Genomic DNA, 23,641 nt, shown 5'->3' with positions numbered 1-23,641 from the left:
GACAACGGCTATTGGATGGTTACTATGTGCCTGACACTTCTCTAGTGCTGTACATGTTTCACTCATTAAACCTTTAAAAAATCTTACAGAATAGGAATTGTTACTATTCTCACATGACATTTAAGGAAACGGAGGCATGGAGTGGTTAAGTAACTTTTCCAATTTTCCCCACACGTTTTCGGTAGCAAAACCAGGACGTGAGCCCAGATATTTGACTGTTGAGCCTACACCGCTCCCCTCAACACCTCACTGCCCACCCAGGGGAGTCAGATTTTTCCCCCACTCAACAGATAATGAGGCTCCAGCATTAGGAAACTGGCTTAAAGGCCCATGTGTAAGAGCCATCATAACATACTGCCATTCTTCTATGACAATCGCCAGGTAAGAAATGGTCACCGAAAAAATTATTTCCTCTGGCAATGTTTCCCGAATTACACCTTCCAATTACCACAGGCATTAAGGAAAATGTGGATTTTGTAGATAAACTGGATTGGGAAACTTTACACTGTGTTCCACTTTTGGAAACACAGAACTCACTCAGGGCGGCATATTAACACGTTGCGGACGGCGGGGTTTAAATCCCTCGTGAAGATCCTCGTGATCCGTACGCAACGTGTTAATATGCAGCAGCAAAGAAACCTACTGAACTTAGTTTAACTCACTGCTTCTCAAACGAGCTTGATGGTGAAATTATATTTCCATATATCTACTCTCTATCAGCATATGCCACACAATGTGCATTGGAAAATGCTATGCAGTGGATTCAAATCTAAACATCGCGGCTTTGTTTTCAAAGTCTTGCATAGTTTACTCCCTTCTTCAGCTGTCCAAAGTCACTTCGCATTTGTAAATCAAATTAATGTAATTTAATATATCAATTAAAGCAATATCACACGATCATACTGATTGGCACAGAAAAGGCATTTGACAAAATTTCACACCCACTCACAATAAAAACCTTTAGCAAGTTAGGAATAGAAGAGGATTACCTCAGCTTGATAAAGCTCATCTGTGAAAAACCTATAGCTAGAAGGATGGAATGCTTTCCCCTAAGGTTGGGGAGATGCAAGAAGGTCTGCTCTTAGCACTGCTATGCAACATAGTACTGGATGTCCTGGCCATTGCAATAAGGCAAAAAAAAAAAAAATAATAATAAAAGGCATACAGATTACAAAGAAATTAAACTGTTGCTAGTTTTACATAACGTGATTGTCCATGTAGCAAACCCAAGAAATGTACAAATTCTTCTAGAACTAATAAATGAGGTCAGCAGGTTTGCAGTAAACAAAATCAACACCCAGAAAGCAACTGCATTTCCATATGTTAATGAACATAAGGAAACCAAAATTAAAAACGTAATACCATTTAGAATCACTCCAAATAAAATAAAGACTTAGGTATGTGATACATCCATACCATGGATTACTACTTAGCAATAAAAAAAAAAAAATCAACTAATTGATACATGCAAAAACTTGAATGAATCACCAGGCTGAGTAAACAAAAAATCCAATCCCAAAAGTTACATAATGAATGTACCCATTTATATAATATTCCTGAAATGATAAAATTAAAGAAATGTAGAAATTCTAGCAGGGGTTAGAGGTTGCCAGACGTAGACGGGAAAGGGCTGTGATTATAACAGGCAACCTGAAGGACCCCGTGGAATTGCTTAGTATCTTGACAGTGGTGGTAGATATGCTCTCCTCCACAGATGAGCAAATCCCACAGAATGTATATAATCAATGCAATGATTCTTGTATTAATATAATCATCATCTTATACAGCGTAATACAATAGGACTCACACACACACACACTTATGCTGTAGGCAGGCTGTCCCAGTGTCAATGCCCCAGTTGTGATATTGTACTATATTGGCACTATATTTTATAACATGTTACACGGGGGAAAACTGGGTGAAGAATATATGGACTCTCTCTGTATATTTCTTACAACTGCGAATTTCTCACAGATGTGAATCTACAATGATCTCAATAAAAATTTCTATTAAATAAGAGAGAAGGCAATAACGCATCATAATTTTTATAGTCCTTTGGTGCTCCCCTGCCAAGCATGTCCTGCCAAGAGATGGGACTGGGGACTCATTCACCTATTAGGTGCCATCAGGAAGAGTATTTAGAAAGCTACAATTCAGGCACTGCCTGTTGTTTTCAGACAGACTGTGATATAGATATAAAATAACATAGGAATTAAAAAAGGAATCTGACATTTTTTCTGCCACTAGAGGATTACTTTATTGGGGGATTAAATAAATGAAAATGATACTGAGACATAAATAGTAGTGGTTATATCTGAGTCAGTGCATTGAAAGCAATCTTTACATTTTTCATGAATTTTTTTTATTTTACAAATTTCATTTGAAAATGTATTATTTTTACAGATAAGCAAGTTTTAAATGAAAACGAAAATGAATAATTATTTACTGTATGGATTAATAAATGCTACCCTCAAATTTTATGGAACATACTATGATAGCACAACCCATGAAAACAAAACTCTTCAATAAGTGTTGATTGAGCTGAATAAGTTCTAAATGAAAGTAGGTGAGCATGGCTGTAGGTGAGTGTGCTTTAGCCTGAGGAAGAGAAAGTCACTGCTGACGTCAATTTCAGACAGATAACAATGGTACGAATTTGAGGCAGTTCATTAAGAACACGTGACTTGCATAGGGACCCACACAGAGCAGACACTCTTATCTGATATGTGTTTTGCAAATGGCAGAGACGCCTTCCACAACTTGAGCACAATGATTCCTTATGAGTGCCCAAATTATACACTCCAGTTACATTCACAGCAGAGATTTCACACTGTTCTTCATACAAACCATTCTTTCCAAACTCTATGTTTTCACAGTGAAAAAGGCCTCCCCTCTGGGCCTAGTGAACTCTGCTTATCCCTCAGGTGCTGGAGGTGGCCTGGCAACAGTCTATTGCAGCTGCAGAAGTCAGGGAGGCCAGTTGGCCAGTATGTAACAGCATGTCCTATGGCAGCTCTGGGCAGACAGGGTCCCCATATTTTCCCAGGGAGGGTGGGGTAGGGCAGAGTGCAAGGCAAGGCCCCAACAAAGGAATTTGGAAGGAACTAGCAAAGCAACATATGCATTCTCCTCGGAATCTCAGCAATTCTCCTCGGAATCTCCTCTGAACATGTATTTCTACAAATACAAATCAGCATAGGAACAGGTTTTTAATAATTGTGGCATTATCTACAATAGCAAAACATTGGAACTGAATACTCAGCCTGCAGAAACTGGTTGAATAAACTATGATGCATCCATGAAATGGAGAAACAGTGAGGAAGATCTGTCTGAACTCAGAGTGACTTCTGAGATATATTTTAAATGAAAAAAAAAAAAAAGACAAAAGAGCATGTGTACAGCATACTGCCCTTTCTGTAAGAAAGAAGGGATAATTTAAGGGGAAAAAAGCATCCATATTTGCTTATTTTTGAAAAAGTGATACAGAAGGGATAAATCAGAAACCAATGATGCTATTTACCTGCGGGGTTGGTGGAAAGCGGGTGCGGGGACAGGGGTATGGGTGGGAATGAAACTTCTCTGAACATACCTCTTTATAAGACTTTGACTTTTGAGTTATGTATATGCCTTACATATTCAAAGGAAAAAAATTCAATGAAAGGATGAAAAAAATCAAATTAAAATGGACTAGAAACGAAAAATTAACCTAAGTATATATCAAATATATCGCCACACAGAAAAAAAAAAAAGAATTCCAACCAATTGGAACTCAGGTTTCTGCAAACTTTAGTACTAGGACTATATTATAAACACCAAAATAATTGCCAAAAAAAAAACCAAAACCAAAAATCTTGATGTTAGGTAGTAAAGTAGGACCAACTTGTCGGTTGTGTCCCTCATCTAGTGATTCTGAAACTATTTTGCTCCAGTTGTACAACAGAGGAAATGAGTAGATGCATTTGCTCTGCTGTTGCAGGGAACCAGGATTCTCACTGTGAGGAAGAGATATACAAATATGGAACCAGGAAAGGAGAAGAAAAACTGTGTTCCTGATGGTAACTGACATAATCAGTGTAAACTCACGAACCTTAAAAACATGTTTCCTAACGCTGTTCACCTCCCAGTGGGTCTACAGGCAGTGACAGCCCAACAGCCATGTACAAACTTACGTGCCCCCTACGCCCTGCTTGGTTTCTGCATCCTCTACTAAAGAAACCAGGGCTCCTTGGGAAACTGCTGATTGCAGCCTGAGACAGCGAACATATGGAACAATTCTCTAACCTCTCTGGGCACAGACGAAAACCAAGTGCAAAGTGCAAAGCACACGGAGCACGAAACCCCCGTCCCAGCTAACAAAGGTGACTGCTGCTTCCACATCATATACAGCTGAGCTGCTCCCCGTCTCCCCCACCTCCTGCCATGAAGACACAGCACCCAATCCAGAGCAAACCCTCCTTCCTCGAACCCCCATCATCCCCTAACACAAGTTAAGTCCTACCATCCGGCCGCACTAACACCTCCTCTGGCAAAGCCCCACCACCTGCCCGGGTGGGTGGCCTCCCTGGCTGCAGCAAGCATCAAAACACCCAACTATGTTGCACTAATGGCTGTGATTCTGGTTCTGAATGAGGGTTCCACACACCCCACCCCACTCACATGAGGGAAAGCATTTTGTAACTATATGTCCTGAAATACTTTCCGTCGACGATTGTGCTGGAACACATTTCTAGGACGTTCTCAGAGTCATGCAGCCTGAACGGCGTTGCACAACTCAGTCTACCCAGTGCCTCCCTGCCTTGCCTTGCTGGTCCTAGGAACCACCATTCTCAAATCTCTGAGTGCTTCTTCTTATGTCACATTCCGTAGCAATATGCCTATGTTACCAAAACCAAGAGGTTCATTTGCTTGCGCACATCCAAACCAAAGGAGATACAAATGGGAGTTTGTGGCAAAAAAAGTAGAGGTTTATTTAAGGAAATGGCACCAAACCTGGAGACAGGTGAGCTCGCGCTCAAAGACCTGGCTCCCCAATGCCGGGTACTTTACAGATTCTACGGGGCAAACTCACAAGACATTGTGGGTTAGAGGTGCTGGAAGCTGATTGGTCGGAGGTGAGGTGAGGGTAATGAGTCATCTCCTCAGGTCTTGAGGACAATTCTGAGGTCTTTTCTGGAGTCCCTCTCTCCCGTCTAATGGGAAAGTGGTCAGGGGTTCGTTCCACCTTAGGGCTCAGGAAGTGAAACCTAACTTAGGTCAAGATGTATCTTTATCCTGCCAGAGGTCAGGACTATGCAACCACTCTGCTACCTGGGGTTGCTGATTATGTGGGGGGAAAGCTAGGTCTCCAAGGCACATAGAGAGAGAGGGATATGATTTCTAGAGCTAGGATTTAAAACTAAATTAATCAAAGCTGTAAGTACCCTGGGTTTCAATTCCTCCCTTTCTTTTGATTATTCCTTGGTCTCTAGGGAGAAGGGGCGGCACCCGCTCTGGCTACTTCCTGCTGAAAAGGGGTGGAGGTCACGGTCAGAGGAACAAAACTATCTTACATTCGATTGAAAATATTCTTTATTTCCCAATTTACCATCGATACTCTATTCTACCATAATGTTTGCTTTTTCCCTGGGAGCCCTGCTTTTAGTCCTAAAGGTGAGATGTTTAGTCAAAACATACAGGCTCTAACAGTTAGAAAACATAATATGATAAGGATTATCAATGTAATGCAACCCTGTAATAACCCACGAAAGAGGCCTTCCATTCCAGAAAGTAGCCAGGAAAAGAGATTGTTTAACAAGTCTTGTTTTTTCATGTCTTGTAGCTAAGTCTCCTTCTGCACGATTCTATTTATCTGAGTCCCATGTCCCCACAGGTGTTACTGTGTAGCATGTTACAGGGGTAGCATGTTGTATTAGCCACGGCACAGACTTCTCCTGGTTTTGCCAGCAAGTAATCTAAAGCAAGCCTATCATCTAAGGAGCCATGTGCTGACGACTGTGAGGTGGTCTGTTGTCGTCTCTGAGCCTGAGCAGAACAGGCCAAATGGATGGATGGCTATACAGGTTAGATTCCCTAATATCAGGTATTTAATAAGAACTAAGTCTATGAAAACAAAACAAACAAACAAACAAAAAAAGGTTAATGATCAGAGCAAATTATAAAACAGCTTCTGAGTTTGTAAGTCTGTCGGTCGAGATTTCTAGATAGAAGGCTGGAAGCATCTTTTATAGTTTGAAATATCTCTGAAGACGTCATCAGGTGCTAAGGTAAACTCTCTGCAAGGCTTACCCAGCATCAATCACTAAGGTTGTTTAAGCATGAGCCGTTGTGGCGATTTTTGGAATTTTATATCAAGTTGTCCATCTTGAGCTCACATGGCTTTGGAGAAAGGCAGCTTTAGTTCTCACTGATTCCAGGTCAAAGGATGGTAGGAAATTGGAAACATGTTGGGAGACTCATAGACAGCTATTGGAGGAAACTAGCAGAATTCAGGATCCAGTCCAATTTACAAGTAGAAAACAAAACCCAAAAAACAATGAACAGCCCTAGAATCCAATATGTACAAAGGTATACGACAATTTCTATTGAAACATTATTTTTCTCTCTAATCACCTATTTTTACCAAAGATAGCCAAATTAAGACTAATTTATTTGCAAAATAACTCAAAATAATATCATTTAATATTCTAAATTAGCAATATCCAGCAGTGGAAATACGCTATATCTAGAACATACATACATAAACACACAGATAAACATAAACAGAGATCTCATAGCTTTCATTTGAAACGCTAGCTTTCGTGTCCCCGGTACAATGCAAAACCCAGAGTTAGAACTGGATCCAAATTAGGTTTCTGGCGGATGGACTAACTTAAGATTTGATTCAGATGACAAAGCTTTGCATGATATAAGAATTCCTTTAGAGCCATTTAAAAATTAATTTATAATCAATCATAGAAAGCATTCCACTGCCTCCAAGAAGCCTAAGGTCCTCTCTTTCAATGGTGCCCCTTCAGGTGGACTTGTCCACCAACACAAACAACAGAAAACGGAAAGCGAGTGCACACAACAATGGTGGGAAGCTTAGACGATAAAGAAGTGGCTTCAGAACATCTGAGTTTAACTGGCAGCTTTTCTTGCAGAAAGATGGTGCTAGGATGGAGCCTGGGAACAAGATGGCAGCTGCCACGTGTCTGGAGATGGAGATGATGGGGGAGAGGAAGGAGGAGCTTCAGACACCATTTTACCCCTCAACGGGGGACAGATAGCAAAAAGGAGAGGGATGTTTCCCTTTCACGCTGGCTGCAATGGCAAGGGCGCCAAATCCTAACCACTAGAGCCCCAGAGATGTGTGGGTTAAACTCTGACCATGGGCCACATGGATTCCCCTCCGGCACCAACAAAGTTCAGGTGAGTGAGCCCCAGACGCTGCTGGCTGCTGGACCTGGTACAATGGAAGCCCAGGAGGGGTGTATGAAGTCCCCAGTCCCCTGGGAATGGTTCAAAGGAGCAGAGGGTGAGAGCAGAGCCTCTCTTCTATGGGGCAGGGGGCTCTTACAAGGGAGTCCACTATGATCCCTGAGAAATTCAGTTCCTAAAAGTCAAATCACTAAAAACAAGTAACATCGACAAACAGCATATCTCACTCACAGTCACACATTTTCCCCCACACACAATACTTTCAGCTTTAATTTGCCAGCTCTAGACCAAGTTCAACTAAAAGTTCCAAATAAAAGAGAAAATTCCACGGCCAGGTTCAAACACACCACATAATTTCAATGTCCTAGGATTAGACACTTTTTACAAAGAGGACAAACAGAACAAACAGTTACAAGATCTAGCAAGTGGGTCAACCTTGTATCCTCAAGTTTGGCAAGTCAGACAACAGAGACAGGGCAGCAGGTGGGGTTGGGTGTCCCAGACTTCTGGCCATGCCTTGGACCCTGAGTATTAGCTCCTTCAAGGGGACAAATGTCAGGTCCACCCAGCACGCCCCAGATCGGCAAACGGCTGCCCGGAGTCAGTCCAGGTCGAGCTCTGCTTCTCCTATGTCTGCTGAGTTGTGGTGACAATTGAGCTCTGCTTACTAAGAGACTAGGCAGACTCACTGACCAACAAACACAGTTTTAAACAAACTAGCAGAGCAAGCATAGAAGTGTCTCCTTCTTTCGAGATAAGATAAATAAGATTTCTCAGAAATCGGTTCCCTCTTTGGTTCCTGCCAGGTTTCCCCAAATCCAGGAGAGGGTTTTTTTTCCTGGGGTGGTCACCCGCGAAAACTTACCAGAAGATGTCTTCGATTTCCAAAACTAGAACAAATTCCAGATCCAGACCTTTTCAATTCCTCACTTCTTACGCTGTAAACAAAGCATTGTAGGTTGGTGGTGCCCGGTCACAGCCTCCACCTCCAAGACCGACAGGCCTGGGCAGCTCCTAGGCGGGGGCTGGTGGCGTAAGGGTAATGGATCGTTTCTTCAGGGCTTGCGGGCAGTTCTGAGGTCTTTTCTGGAATCCCTCTTTCTGGTCTCATGGGAAAGCAGCCTGGGGGTCATTCCACCTTAGGGCTCTGAAACAGAACTGAGATCAAGATGCACCTTTATCCTGTCAGAGGTCCAGACCAGGAGACTAATGAGCTGCGTCTGTGCTACTGTCTTCTGCTGCCCTGGGGGCGGCTGATTACCTGAGGGGAAAGCCTGGTCTCTGAGGGGTAGAGAGAGAGGGATATGGTTTCTAGAGCTAGGATTTAAAAGTAAATTTAACCAGTCACAAGGACGCTTTAAGCATTATTCTTTGCCCTCTTTTAGCACATTATCTCTGTTGCACACATGAAGGAAAAATGTATTCAAACTCAGAGGCACGCAAAACGTGATTGTTTTGATGGTTCAGAAATGCGAAAGCCTTTTCTCCTAAACCTGTCTACCCTCATCTGACACGCTTGGGGAATGTAGCTTTACTTTGTTTCCAAAACATGTATCGATTTTGGAAGGTAATGAACATGTTTTCTTTTACACACATTCTTGTTCCCTTCCTCCTCCCACCCTCCCAGTATCTGTTTATCATGATTTTTATAAGTTGATCGTTGGTGGTAACATGATGACCATGTAAATGCCCATCATTGCTTTCTTGAACAGTTTTTTTGCCAAGTGCCACCCAAACTCTTCTCAAACGTGGGAAATTCCCTTCTCCGGTCACAGCATCCACACCATGAAGCACCGTGCTCTTGCTTGTCCTGCAAATATCCCAACGTGGTTTTGCCATCAAGGACCACAGCTAGGATGGGAGGAGTCCTGCTCAGGACAAAGCATCAGCCATGTCCCACGCAACACACCACAGTAAAGGGACCGGAAGTGGCCCCAAACTGGAGTCTAGTTGAAATGTTCATGTCACCCACAAGTGTCTGTTAGGTGGACCCACTCAGGAGGAGCTGGAATCCTTCCCTCTCATGTTACCCGCAGATGAGAGAGCTTACACCATTTTTATGTGGCTCTGTAGACAGAGTTTTAGCTTTACTTTGCAGGGCTCAAAATATATTAGCAACATTCTGTATTTGATCATATAATGGGGCACTGAGGCTCTTGTACTTTAGCAACCCACAGAAGGAGGTGCGGTGAACTCTCTGAGTCTAACAAGCTGAGGCCCTTGAAGAGGAAGTGGGAGTAGAACATGAAGACTAGCCCATGTCTGAGAAGGTTCTAGGTGCTACCACCATGACGCACACTCAGTCAGGCTGTCATTTTGACAAGGTCAGCTGATCTGAGAGCAAAATTGTTGCCCACTGACGATGTGGAAACATTTTAGAAGAGGAGATAAACATGGACTATTTGTAGTATATGTTCATTCTTTTTCAAGGTCAATCATTTATTTCTTCATTATTTCTTCATTCACATAAGTCTCCATAAAAATCTACAGACAAGAAGACCCCAAAAGCCCTGCACATCTGGCTGTGACTGACCATCAATATGAGGTGGTGTGAGGGCTGCCATGACAACGTAAGTAAACTGAAGTTAAGGGATAAGAGAAAATGTCAATGCCTGATGGCTCTGCAGTGTGTTTCTGGACTGTGGAAAAAACAGTAAGTCCCCTGGGAGAGAGGGGCCACTTAGATCTAAAAGGACATGAAAAATCAGGCCCGAAGGGAGGAAGATGGATGGACAGAAGGAATAGTTAGAATGAGAGGTTTACAAGGAGACCTGGGGTCTTCCAAGGAAAGTCAATAACAAGTCAGAGGAGGTGATATGACATCTTGGGGGAGGTACACAGAGGAAAAAGAACTGAAGGACGTTTATAGTAAAACTAAACCATAAAAAAACACCAGACCAAATCCTAAACCTCAAAATTTCTCAAGGGTCCTAGAAGGTTCAGAAGACAGATCTTAGGGTGGGTTCCAGTTCTCAGAAATGAGAACTAGTACATAGCTGAGTGGAAATAAAAGTGAAACATAGTCCTTCTCACAAGTGTTTTCAATTTAGCAACCATTCTATAACAAACAATCAATAATCATATTTCTCTTCTGTGAAATAGAGCACCAGCAAGGTATACTAGATAAGAAAAAGATCTGGAGACTCAATACCAATTGAGCCATCCTGAAATGCTAGAAGAATAGTATTCAGGTTCCACAGGGCACACACACACACACACACACACACACACACACTGAATTCAAATATATGAAACATCTCACCTAATACCTCAAGCAAAGGGAAGGAAATTAGTGACTGTTTTCTGAGTACTTGGGACCTACAGACCTCTGAGTATGGAACAGAAACAGATCGGCAGTCATTTTCTTTCTCATGTGGTGACTGTATTAACTTGATTTGTGCTCTTAAGAACAATAAGCGAAGGGGAGACAGAACTTTAACTGTCATCGGGCCATAGGAAAATAACAACCCACACTCAAGATTTTTCAGGCAGTCAGGTTGGTGATTAAATGTTTGGCATCCGACTGTGACAATTATTTTTAAGACCACTGTATAATCAGAAATACCCTACTTGTGGGAGCCCGTTGACATTCAAGCTGTGGTAGGTGTCATGGCCCAGCGCAAGGTGACGGGGGCCAAGTAAGTGCATCTGCAGAGGAGGGCAAAACTATTTTACACCTAAAATATTGTCAGTAGGGAAAATCTAGGGTTATATGTTTTTATAGCACAATAATACAGCTCTGCCACCAAGATGCCTCCAGACTGCCGGATATTGTTACTGTTCATTCATTTCGACTGCTGCACAATATTCTGTTGTGTAAATGGAATTGTGTAAACGGCTAATTGATCGCCTCTCACGCTGATGGGTGCTGGAATGTTTCCAGGTCTTTACTATTGACACTTTTGACGTTTCTCTTGATGCTCATATTCAAGAGGTCCTGCTAGGTTGTTACTTGTTCATGTCCAGCTCTGGGAAGGAACGCCGAATTATTTCAACTGTGATTGCAGTTACTTGCACTGCCCCCTGCAATACACAGAAAGCTCCTGTGGATTTACGTCCTTCCAACACCTGTTATTGTCAGACTTTTTATTTTTTGTTAGTCTGATTCCTATTTCCCTAAATGAAAATGCAGTTGAAGATTTTTTTTTTTTTAATGTGTATTGGCCACTGAGTTTCCTTTTCCCTGAAATGCCTGCTCATGATTCTTGCCTATTTTTCTAGCATTTTTCAGTTGATCATTTTTGGTAGAAATTTGTCTACTGCTATTTTTTCCCCCCCAAAGAATGAATGTTTGCCTTATTCATTTTCTATATTGCAATACCTTTGATTCTATTTCATTAACTTCTGCTCTTGTTTTCTCTCTTCAACTTAATTTAGATACATTCTGTCATTATTTTTGTAACTTAAGATAGATACTTGGCTCTTAATTTTGAGGCCTTCTTTTAGGCAGATTTAAAGCTAAAAATTTCTCTTGAGGATAAAAAAGTGAGAGAACTTTCACTTTTGCTGCATCCCACCGGTCTTTGTGCATAGAGTTTTCATTATCGTTCAGTAAATTTCCATTGTGGTTTCTGCTTTAATTTGTGGGTTAATTAAAAGTATGTCTTTCCACTTCAAATATACAAAGATACTTTGCTGAACTTTTCGTTATTAAATTTTAACTTAGTTACATAGTGGTAGGAGTCCTTACTCTATATGGACCTACTCTGAAATTATTGAGGCTTTCTTTGTTATCTGATACTTGATCAATTGTAAATGCTCCATGTGCACTGAGGGGAAAAAAAGGTGATTTCTCTAATTCCTGATTGCAGAATTCTGTATAGATTTATTAGGTCAGTGCTATTGTGTTCGGATTTTCTACATCATTTTTGAGTTACTGTCTCCTTGATCTATCAAAAACGAAGAGCATGTGTTGAAAGCCACACTTGTGATTTCAGACTCATTTATCCTGTAATTCTGCCATTTTTGGCTTCATATATTTTGAGGTTATTTTATTAGGTACATGTATGTTTAAAATTGCTGCGTTCACCTTGATGAGTTGAATGTTTTGTCATTATAGTGACCTTTTTCATCTCTATTTGAATTTTTTTATCTTGAAGTCAATTTTATTCTGTTAATATCAGTCTTCTTTTGATTACATTTGCTTTTTAACCCTTTTATTTCAAACTTGTAAACAGTATATACTTAGATTTCTTAAATTCAATATTTCAAGGAGCTCTTTCACTTGTAAGTTTAGTCTATTTACTTTTAGTGATATATTTGGGTGTTTTGTCATCTTAATTTATTCTTTCAATTTATCCCCCTTTTTGTTTCTTTTTTATCTATTCTTATGAAAACATTTTGATATCTGCATTCTCCACCCCAATAATATAGCATTCTCTTAAAGCCTTGTTTTTCCCCTCACTAATGTCCACCATGTTGATATTATCTAAACTTAGTATTTTTCTTTCACATGTCTTATGGAAGCATAATACACATATAGTAACACGAACAATTTTTAAGGCTTCTCACATATGCATACACCTGTGTTATTACAACCTGGATCCAGAAATAAAACATAGATCAAGATACAGAATGCAGCCAGATGGTTGCTCTGTGCTCTTTCCAGCCAACATACCCTCCAAACTTACCATTGTTAGGAAATTCTGTCACCAGAGTTTAGTTTTGCTTGTTACTGAACTTCTTTTAAGTGAAATCATCCAGTACTTGTATGTTCTTTTCTTGTCAGGCTTCTTTTGCTCAATTTAACATTTTGACATTTTTTTTCATGATGCTGTGTTTATAAGTATTTTGTTATTTTCTTGTTGCTGAACAATATCTCATTGCATAAATATACCATAATTTAAAAATCTGTTTTATTAATGGGCATTTGGGCTTTTTCCAGTTTGGGGTTATTATCATTTCTCCTGGGAATTTTTTTTTGTTTTTTGGCCTTTGATATTCTTTAAGTTTGCAATGAGTGTAGATATATATTTTTCCTCCCCTCTCTTCTTTGGCTTTCTAGCTCTTTAAAAATAAACTTTGTCAACTTCTTTTTTTTTTTTTAGATTTTATTGGGGAAGGGGAACAGGGCTTTATTGGGAAACAGTATGTACTTCCAGGACTTTTTTCCAAGTCAAGTTGTCCTTTCAATCTTAGTTATGGAGGGCGCCGTTCAGCTTCAAGTTGTTGTCCTTTCAGTCTTAGTTGTGGAGGGCGCAGCTCAGCTCCAGGTCCAGCCTCCCGGACTCCTGGCAACCTTGTGGTTGAGAGCCCGTGCTCCAACCAACTGAGCCATCGGGGAGGCAGCTCAGCTCAAGGTGCCGTGTTCAATCTCAGTTGCAGGGGCGGAGCCCACCATCCCTTGCGGGACTCGAGGAATTGAACTGGCAACCTTGTGGTTGAGAGCGCACTGGCCCATGTGGGAATCAAACCGGCAGCCTTTGGAGTTAGGAGCATGGAGCTCTAACCGCCTGAGCCACCGGGCCGGCCCTGTCAACATTTTTTGGTGTTAGAAAATGTGTTTCCATTATTTCTTCAAGTGTTTATTTTCATTTTTATTCTTCTCCATTTCTAAGTATCCTGCCATCCAAATGTGAGCACTTCTACTTCTATCTTCCATATCTCTTATTTTTTATATTTTTATTTTCTATTTTCTATTTTTCGGTCTTTTCTTCCTTTTCAGAAGCTTCCTCAATCTTGTTTTCTAATTCATAACTCAGCTAGATTCATTCTACTATTTGCAGTACTTATTAAAGTCTTTTTTCAGCTTTCATATCTGTCATACGTAATGTTTTCTTGTCCCTTCTTTATGACTCATTTTGGGGCTTATATTTTTAATTCCTTCCTTATCTCTTTTAATGCATTTCTGTGGCTAATTTAAAATTATTGTTCATTTGTTTTAATATTTCTGCTTCCTTTGGAAAATTCCCAGCATGCTATTTTCCTTTTGAAGTGGTTGTTCTTGTCAAATGTCTTGTTATGAGAGCTCATTTTCCCCTGGGAACTTCAGGCAAACACCGTGAAGGCCGCCCGTAGTCTGTATGAGCCTCAGACAGCTCAATGGTGGGGAGTGGTGGGGAGTCCTGGGCACAGTGGATCACAGCCAGCCACTTCTCGCTCCAAAAACACCCCCAGGCAGGTCATCACCCTTCGTTCCCCCGGTGAGAAGCAGTGTTAGGAAGAGACACTGTTGAGACTGCAGAGCCTCAGCCTGGGCGTGGGACGTGACAGGGAACAGGACATGGTGGACATCAGTGAGCTCCACCTGTGACCCAGTGGTAGCTCACCCTTCTCAGTCCACCCTGGGAGTGAATTCTGCAGGAGGGATCAGCAGTCCTGAGAGTTCAGCATCTTGGTTAGTACCAGCCCCTGTGTTTTTAACAATTTCAAATCTTAAATCATACAAGCAAATGCTATACATGTTGGATTAGACTCTGTGCACTTAACGCTTCCCTACTTGGAGCGAAACTCACAATCACTGTGCAGGAGCTGTAGCAGGCTCACCTTGCAGATGGAGCTGTGGGGGATCAGCGTGGAGAAGAAATGTGCCTGGAAGCTTTAAAGGGGTGCAATTAGACGTCATTCCCGACTGCAATGGTACCAGTAGAATAAGCCTTCTCCCCAGTTCTCATGAAGTCAAACTATGAAAATTGCCTTTCGGCCTCTCCCACTGCCACCTCTTCTAGTCTGTGCAGAGCAGTGTCACATTCCTGTGAACTGAAGTCAGGTTCCTACAATGCCTGCTGCTGCCAAATGTGGGCACTAGGATACAGGAACTGGAAGGAAGCTTGCAGGTTACATGTTGATTTGTGCTTTTCACACAGCATCGCTGATGCGACCTGGCTTCTGTGTTTTCCACACTGCTGGAGTTGCAGCTCACACAATTTTCAGAATTTACAGTTCAGGTTTCAAAAAGCTGGTACCTAAACTCTATCTCCCAAAAAGAATATCCTGAGGAAGATTCCTAGTAAGCAATGGGTCCTGAAAGTTTAGATTAGTATCTTTGTTTCATGTTGGTGTTGGTTATATTTTCAAATCATATCTAAAATGCTTTTTTTCTCTTTCTCTACTGAATTAAAAAATATTCTAAGAATTTTAAAGCATTTTTAAGCAGTGCTTTTTGGCTTTTATTCTTTATCAACTTAACAAAAATCTATTCTCATAAAAGAAATACTTATGGAAGTGCATATTTGGACAAAGTCAACATAATTTTTTAGCCTAATATTCATTGATTCATTGATTCATTGATTCATTCATTCAAAATAATATAAATTGAGCACCTGCTTTGTGCAAGGCATTGTGGGAAGCAGGGAGTTACAAGTTGAATCAGAAGTCATGTCAAGCAGATGGTGGGAACAATGACTATATGCAAATCAACGTAATACAAGGGGAAAGGACTGATGTAAAAGCTTAAAAAAAAAAAAAAAAAAACTAAGCTAAATTGAACTGGTGTGAAAACTCAGAGAATAAAGAATTTCCTCCCAGCTGGGGAATCTGACACAGCTTCATGGGAAAGGTGACATTTGATCTTGGCCTTTTAAAGCAGACAGAAAGGAAATGTGAAGGTGGGTGGGGGCACACTGGTGGAGGAAAGTTAGAGAATTAAGTCACAGAGGTAGGAGAAGAAAGGGCATGGATTAGCACGCTAGAGGATGTGAAGAAGGTAGGTGAATCGAGAATGACATCTGAGCAAGTACACATATTCCCTGGCAACCTTTGTTCCTAATAACCGAGCCCGGCAAGGATGAGCCACAGAAACAGACCAGAAGTTCAAGGTTTCAAGACGTCTTACAAGCTCAGAGTGTAACAGAACCTCTCTTGATTGGCCACCCCTTAATGGATTTGCTAAGATTGAACAATTCTCTCCATTCTCCCAATAAACACACTGGCTGATGCCCGACACGTGAGCTCGGGGGCTGGCGGAGGCGAGTTTCATGCTGACCAAGATCTGGGTGGACTTGTTCCTAAACCGTTGGTACCACTCAGATTGGAATCACAGAATTTGGTTAAATACTGACGAAAAGTAATTAATTCTGTAAGAACTAAGCTGGCCTCTTTGCAAAGAACTGGTAACAAAGGAGTCACAAATTGTTGTTGAATTTGGTGTGCTGAGTTAACTGTAAAGAAAGTCAGAAACAGTAGAAATCTGAAAGAATCCCTGGATAAAATAGCAAAAAAGAAAAAAAAAGTGGGAAGAGGTTGGAGTTTTGATTGCTTAATAACTGTCTTATTTTTTGCTCCACTTCCAGAAACTGAAACTGGAAATTGTCCAGATGCATTAGGTGTGATTTATGCCAAAAAAACACACACACACACACACACACACACACTGTGAACACCACAGGAAATACATTCAGAAAAGGCCCCAGACCTTAAATAAGAGATGAGATACTGAATACACATTTACATATTTGAAATAAAATGCTAAAGGTACACATATTAATTTTTCAATTCATTTTATTTTTCAATTAGCCAGGTTTTCGTTACTATGTTTGAGAGTGCCAGGATCTGCCTTCCCAGCCATGTTTCTCCACAATACGTCAATGAGTTCTGACAGCTGAGGCTTCCATGTTGTGGGGATGAGATCCACACAGAGCGTCTGGCTTCACATTGGAAAGTCATCTTACTTCATTCTCTGACACTAATTTTTCTAGCTCTAAGTGCACCTAGAATTAATCACCAATTTTACCCCGAATTATATCATATGTTGTTCTATTAAATTAAGTGGAACGTGGGCCCCTGGGGCAGGGATGCGCGGTTCCCTAATGGAGCCCCCAACCCCTTTCGACCAGCCTGCACTGCTGGATGTAGCAGGGAGCCCAGGTAAGGCCTGCAATCCTTGGAGTGACCACACAACTGTGTTCTGTCCAAGAAGACATGAGGGCAGGTTATTGGACCAGTGTTTGGGGGAAGGCTCCTTCAAAGGGCAACAGAGCCGGGGAAATCCTCTTCTGTCCTATTCCTTCCACCATCCATAAGGTAACTTGCTGAAGGAAGCATGCATCAACGACGGCAGAGCAGAAGGATGGGTGCTTGAGTCCCTGAGGACACCGTCAGTGAAGGACTGCCCCTGGGGCTTCCCTGGCTGTGGAAAAAGCAACAAAAGAGAAAAAAGAAAAAGAAACTTCTCTCTTACTGAAGCTGTTATTATTCTGGGCTTTCTACTCTGTGCAATCATGGCTTCGCCTAACAGATATAAAAGGTAACTTGAACCAGGTGTCATACCCATAAACTGATTCTTTGCAATCCAATCTTTGTATCATCTGAAAGCGATAAAAATAGTAGTTTTCCATTTTATAATGTCTTTTCCCACGGTAAGCCAAGGGAAGAATGTTCCAAAAGCATATCTGAAGAAATCCCATTTCAGGCTTTCCCAGAACTGCGAGCAGTCTGCTATGAGAATGGGGACTGTCGCTGCCCAGATGAAACGAATGGGATGCAGTCGCTCCAAAGGCACAGCCACGGGCAGAGGTAAAACCGTAGGGGAAACATCACTGAGGAAGGAGAAGTGCATGGGAAACTTATTTCCTTGGAGTCGACATTAGAGCGCATATTTTTCTCTTGGCTTTTATGCAAAATGAGAATTTATTGAATGTTACTTTATGGATCCTTTGCGGACCATCGTTTTGAAAAAGCAGATTTTTTTTTTCCTGAAGCCGATTTCACAAATGCCGAAGAAACAGATGAAGCACCAAGATGAACGTTGTCGGGAACACTTCACACCGGATCAGGCTGAGGGTCAGTCCTCGGCTCTGGCTGCCAAGTCTCAAACTCCCGGGTCTTGGCACAGACTCCCGTACACCCTGAGCCTCAAGCCCAGCGCACTCTCTCAGTCCCAGCTGACCTCCTACTTGGGTTTTGTAAGAATTTTCCTGTGAGGAATAACTTTGAACTCAGGAAGAATAAACTCTTAGTTCCCCTGAACTAAGTGTCCTAATCACAGGAACAAGAGCGTTTTATCACCCATTCCCCTTAAGTGTTGGGAGCACACAGGGCAACAACAGGGAGGAAGATGGCTACTCCCAAGAGGAACGATTCTTTAAACTCGGGTTTTCTTTGGGCTACTCAGGTTATCATTTGTTGTATTGTCCATCTCAATTCAAATAGACACAGGCCATATTCTACCAACTGACAATCAAGACAACCTGACAAGCAGAAGAATAAAATGTACCAAGTCACCTAAGTGTATTTAGCACAGGACGTAGGCTCTCTATGCCGACCGGCTGTCTGTACCAGCAGGGACCTGAGGACAGTGGCCACACACATCCACCAGAAACTGACCATCCTTTCGTAATGTGGGGACCTGTGTTCCAACCACACAACTCACTTCCCAGCACAGCACCCTCCCCACAGGGATAGAGGATGCAAGGACACAAAAGATTAACATTTTAGTGAAAGAGGATGAATTTTTGAGAACTTTATAGGAACAATTACTATTGGTCATCTAAGGGGCAATCCACTGTGTACCAGGCAGAACTTACAAGGCAGGCATCCTTCTCCCCAGGGACAGTGGAAGAAACGGTCTCCATGGCTGTGTGCGGGAGGGCAGGGCTGAGTCCAGGTCCACAGGACTCCAGAGCCCACAACCCTCTACTACCGTGTCCCGCTCCCTGCGAGGGCACCTCGTTATGGCAGGAGCAGGCGTGCTGGTCACTACGTTCCCCGTCAGCCTGGCAAATTGGAGGAACCTTATGGGTCAAGAAGCAGATCTCAGGAAATGAGACACACAAGGCGCAGCCACAAAGACTAATGACGGAAAATTATTGCAGACGATGAGTATATTTCACACTACAAAGGAAAATCGGTGACCTGCAGTTAAATGGGCGAGTTCTATTTTTCACCCATTCTTTACAGAACACCAAAGAAAAGTATATCCAGTATTCATTTTCGAAAGTGGTTTCAGGAAGAGTGGGGAAAGGCTTTAGCTAGGTCAGCTAACTATCCTACTTGTTTCCTCTGTTTCCAACAGCCAGCGGCTGCCTACGCCCCCAAACTGCTCAACCTGAAGTCCAGAAGCCTGTCTCACTGTGTACGTTCTGGTCAGCACAGCACAGCTTGTGTGTGTGCCTCCCTAGCTTAGACACACACGAACCAGCCAAGCCAAGACGCCAGGAAATGCGAACTCTGGAGACCCTAAGGCACGAACTACCGTGTTTCCCTGAAAATAAGACGTAGCTGGGCCATCAGCTCTAATGAGTCTTTTGGAGCAAAAATTAATATAAGACCCGGGCTTATTTTGCTATAATTTTACTACCTAATATAATAATAAGTATAATATTAATATAATACTGGGTCTTATATTAAGTTTTGCTCCAAAACATGCATTAGAGCTGATTGTCTGGCTGGGTCTTATTTTCAGGGAAACACAGTAGGCCCTTCACCTGTTTTCTGGCTTTTCGCCTAAACTAGGGGTGTGCGATAGCATTCAGGAGACCCACATTCAAGTCCTGATTTTATCACTCAGTAGTTGAGTGACAGGAAGTGATTTTCATGTTCTAAGCAGTTTTCTGCAAAGTCAGGGGGATTCATCAGTGGTTCTCAAACAGTGGGGTGTAAAGCTTACCTGGGAGTCTGCTAACCATTCTCCTGGACATTATGACTGTGGTCCAGTGGGCCCACGCATCTGCATTTCAACAAACATTGGGGGGGGCGCTTCTGAGGCTGGTGATTCCCCAGGGGAGCATGGTGGCAGCTGGGGGATGGCGGGCCAGTCACCGTAGGGCCCTCTGCTTACCGGATCCACAGGTTGTAAGGACCAACATCCCGGACCTAGCGCACGACGTGCCTGAGGTTCACGTCCCTGGACACCAACAGAGGTACATGCAAGTCTTCAGAAGCCGTTACCTCTCTCCTCTTTCCAGGGGCGGTGGTCCTTCTTGGCAGCACAGGTCCCTGCTTCTGACTGCTGGGTTCCAAACCCCCCTATGGCACTATCTTGGACTGCTACGGAAAATGACAAATTACAGTTCTTCCTAATTCCAGAGACATGAGGCCACACACGCCACGATATGTCAATCAATCAACCAATCAATGAACCATAAAGGAAATGACCATTTCCCTGAAGAGCCCCAAGTTTTATTTTAAAAAATGGTGTGTCATCTGTAAGATCCAAACACAAAGTCAGGAACTTCAATGAGGAGAAAAGACAAGGAGGAAGTGTAGCACAGTGGTTTAGAAACATCGGCTTATTGGCAGTGACCCTGGGTTCCAATCTCAACCTCGTACTCACCAGCCGCTCTGAGCCTCCGTTTACTCACCTCTAACATAGGGATAACAGAAGTACTTTATAGAAAATAGGTTAAATCATAAACATTCTCAGATTAGTGCCAGTCACATAAGAAGCTCTTGAGATGGAAGTTACAAAGAAACCCAGCGCATTATTCATCAGTGAGGGCTGACAAGGCAATATTGAGAAAATGACATAAAATGTAAAAAACCAGGAGAAAAGGCAGAAATAATTCCTAAGATTCCTGCTCTTAGAACTGGTGAATGTTTCAGACTATAGGCATGTCCTGTTTCAAATTAACTTGGGCTTCCCAGAAACCTCTGAACCTCCTAAATCTATTTTTCAGATCTCTAATCAATAATTTTCAGACACTACAAATTTATCTGCTTCAATTTCAGTATTTATCATATATTTTGTCCTCATGCTTCCAGCTTAAATAACATCACCTGGCTTATCTTATTAATGACAGCAATTTGCTAACAGCACTTAATAAAAAATATTGATTTTTTTCTTACCATAATTCAATTAGAAAACGTCTTCCTAAATGAATGTGTGTATCTGTGTGGTGTGTACACACACACAGATACACACACACGTATCACCTTTTATTTTTCATTTCTTAGACACAATTTTCTCACTTTCCAAAGTGTTGGGAAACCTGCTGGAAGTGATTACTAATCGACTTGATTCTGATTTAAGTTCTGAGTTCTACACAACATACTAGTTCAGAGGGACGTCACAGAGCACTCGGCTGATCTTCTGCTGCTGGAGTTTTCAGTCTCGTTCCTATTTTGGGCTGAGCTAGAATACGAACCCAAACCCATAAACACTATTCCTTCCTTCTTTATTACATAGCATTTCGGAAGTTGAAAGGTAAAGAGAATAAAATAGAACAGATTTACAGATTGAACGGAAGGAGTTAATCGCTAGAAACTGCAGAAAAAAGCTACTCACAAAATTATACACATTCACATACAAATATCCCTTCACGACTATGTATGTTCTGGACAGTGGAAAGGTTCGAAAACTAAGCATTTGTATTGACAAGAGCCAAATTTCATGGAAAAGAATTTTTAAAAAAGGGTATCAGAACATAATGTCTTATTTCAATTCCTGAAGTTTATATTCATGAGACTGATAAAAGTCTGCAACGATTATTCAATTTTCAGTTTCTAAAAATAGTTTATTAAATAACTGTTAAATAGGATTTTTACAAAGCAAGGTGCATAGAAAAGGGTAAAAATGTCTATGTTCCCAGAACTTTCTATGCCTTTTTGCATCACCTTCTAGTCGGCTGCTCTGACTCGGAGAGCTGGTATGAAATGAAGGGGCGGCCACTTCTCTCGGGAAGGAGAGAGGCACCCCCGCTGCAGAGGCTCGGCCTGTCTCAGGCAGCAGCTGTGCACACTCGCGTCCGGCGGGCTCATCTGTCCGTGGTGAGCAGCCCCGGTCCTCAGGAAGAGTTCAGCTGCTGGGTGAGGCTTTCGAGACATTTCAAATAATAGACATTCAGAGGGTTTTCTTCCGAGCTTGAAAAAGCTGAGAGAGAAAAATAAGAATATGGAAGAAAGAGTTTGTTAAACTTAGTACTACATGCATGTACGCGTGGACACATATACACCAACATACATCAACAGGATTTACATGTAACTTCAAGTTCTGTTTAACGTCTTGATGTACTAGCATTATAGGAATACTGTACACTGTAAACAAATTAAGAAGTCTCAAAATTTGTATTTATTTTTTATTAATGGTGTGGCCGAAGAGTATAAACAAAACTCAATGCACCTCCATAATGGATCCCACTATCTACAATCCCAAAGGAATGCCTGCTTCTTTTATGTACCATTCCTCCTAACACATAAACGCTAACATAACTCAGTGACTCACTACCTCCAGAAGGTCATCATCACAGCTAGAAACAAAACAAAAAAGCCCACGAGACACTTATGAAAAATCGGACTATAGAGCCCAGATCCAGTACAGCACAGGAAAGACACAGCTCAGTGTCTCAGCATTAAAAAGGTTCAGAGAATCATGTTATGAAAACGTGTGTCACTTAAAATGAAAAATGCACTTTGAGAGGAAAACCCTGCCTCATTGTGATTACGTCACTGGGCGGAGTGGATTCTGGGGAGACGGGATCTATTTCTGGAAGACTGTGACTCAATCCCCAGATGTTAGACCCGTCGTCTGTCCAAGGTCAGTGCTATTGGGGCCGGCTCTTATCACCTGAGAACACACTTTAGCAGAGTGGTAGCCATCAGCAAAGCAAGTTTCATATAAGAAAAAAATGACTTGGAGAAAGATGACAGACATGTTTTGAGAAACTACTATATTTTATTCTTTAAAAACTATTATAATGAAAAGCACAGACCAAATACCGGCTCACAGTACAACGTTTCAACAAAAAAGCTCGTCGCACATCACTGTAAACTGTCAATGTAGAAAACTGTCCTTTTGCTGTGAACTGTCCAGCAGACATTTCATTAATCCGAGAACGCAGTGAACAGCTCCCAAGTTTAACTGAAATGCCTTTCATAATGACACTTACTTTTCTTTGCTAAGGAATAAGCTTCATCCACTCTTCTTTTTATTGATGGGTTTTTCAAAGTCGTTTTTGCCTGAAGATAACACAGAATCCATTCATTAGGTCTGTTTCTATGTGTTAGGGATCAGGAGACCACGTTGCTCATTCTGCCACTGACTACAGTGTAAACAGGATATTATAAGCTCTAACGACGTCGCTAGAGAATTCAGATTAGTATATCCTAATGGGCCATCGCCACATCCTTCCCTAACTTGATTCTCTCCTTACCGTCCCATGTTCTTTCTTCCCTCTCCTCTTATCCCTTCTCTCCTAGCCTCAATTTACTATTTTAAACTTATTATCTTATTTCATATTCCCTCAAACCTCAGATTTCAGATCAAGTATATCAAACATTACCAATCGGTCAACAAATATTTACTCAGTGACTACAAAGTGCCAAATCCTGTGCTAAGCCCTGAGGGTCCCCG

The 23,641-nt window shown here is 41.7% G+C and overlaps 1 protein-coding gene across 7 annotated transcripts in view; it reads right to left on the bottom strand.

Moving 5' to 3' along the window:
- Positions 1-16,854: 16,854 nt before the first annotated feature.
- The window catches only part of RTTN (rotatin), a 126,413-nt gene continuing 119,626 nt past the window's right edge, over positions 16,855-23,641 (bottom strand). Inside the window, exons 48-50 of one of the 7 annotated variants that reach the window (XR_012498703.1) lie at positions 23,178-23,247; positions 17,623-22,162; positions 16,855-17,482 (exon numbers count right to left, since the gene is read on the bottom strand). Coding sequence is in view for 1 of the 7 variants with exons in the window: in XM_074339859.1 (XP_074195960.1) it covers positions 22,077-22,162; positions 23,178-23,247 (156 nt within the window). In the remaining 6 variants the exon portion in view is untranslated. Of the gene's footprint in view, positions 22,163-23,177; positions 23,248-23,641 lie in introns of all 7 variants that reach the window. The other 6 variants (XR_012498702.1, XR_012498704.1, XR_012498706.1 and 3 more) reach the window with 6 other exon arrangements.

Source organism: Rhinolophus sinicus, linkage group LG09, assembly GCF_036562045.2.
Source record: "Rhinolophus sinicus isolate RSC01 linkage group LG09, ASM3656204v1, whole genome shotgun sequence".
NCBI lineage: Eukaryota > Metazoa > Chordata > Mammalia > Chiroptera > Rhinolophidae > Rhinolophus > Rhinolophus sinicus.
Note: the sequence above shows the minus strand (reverse complement) of the source record. Positions and strands in the feature narration are given on the sequence as shown.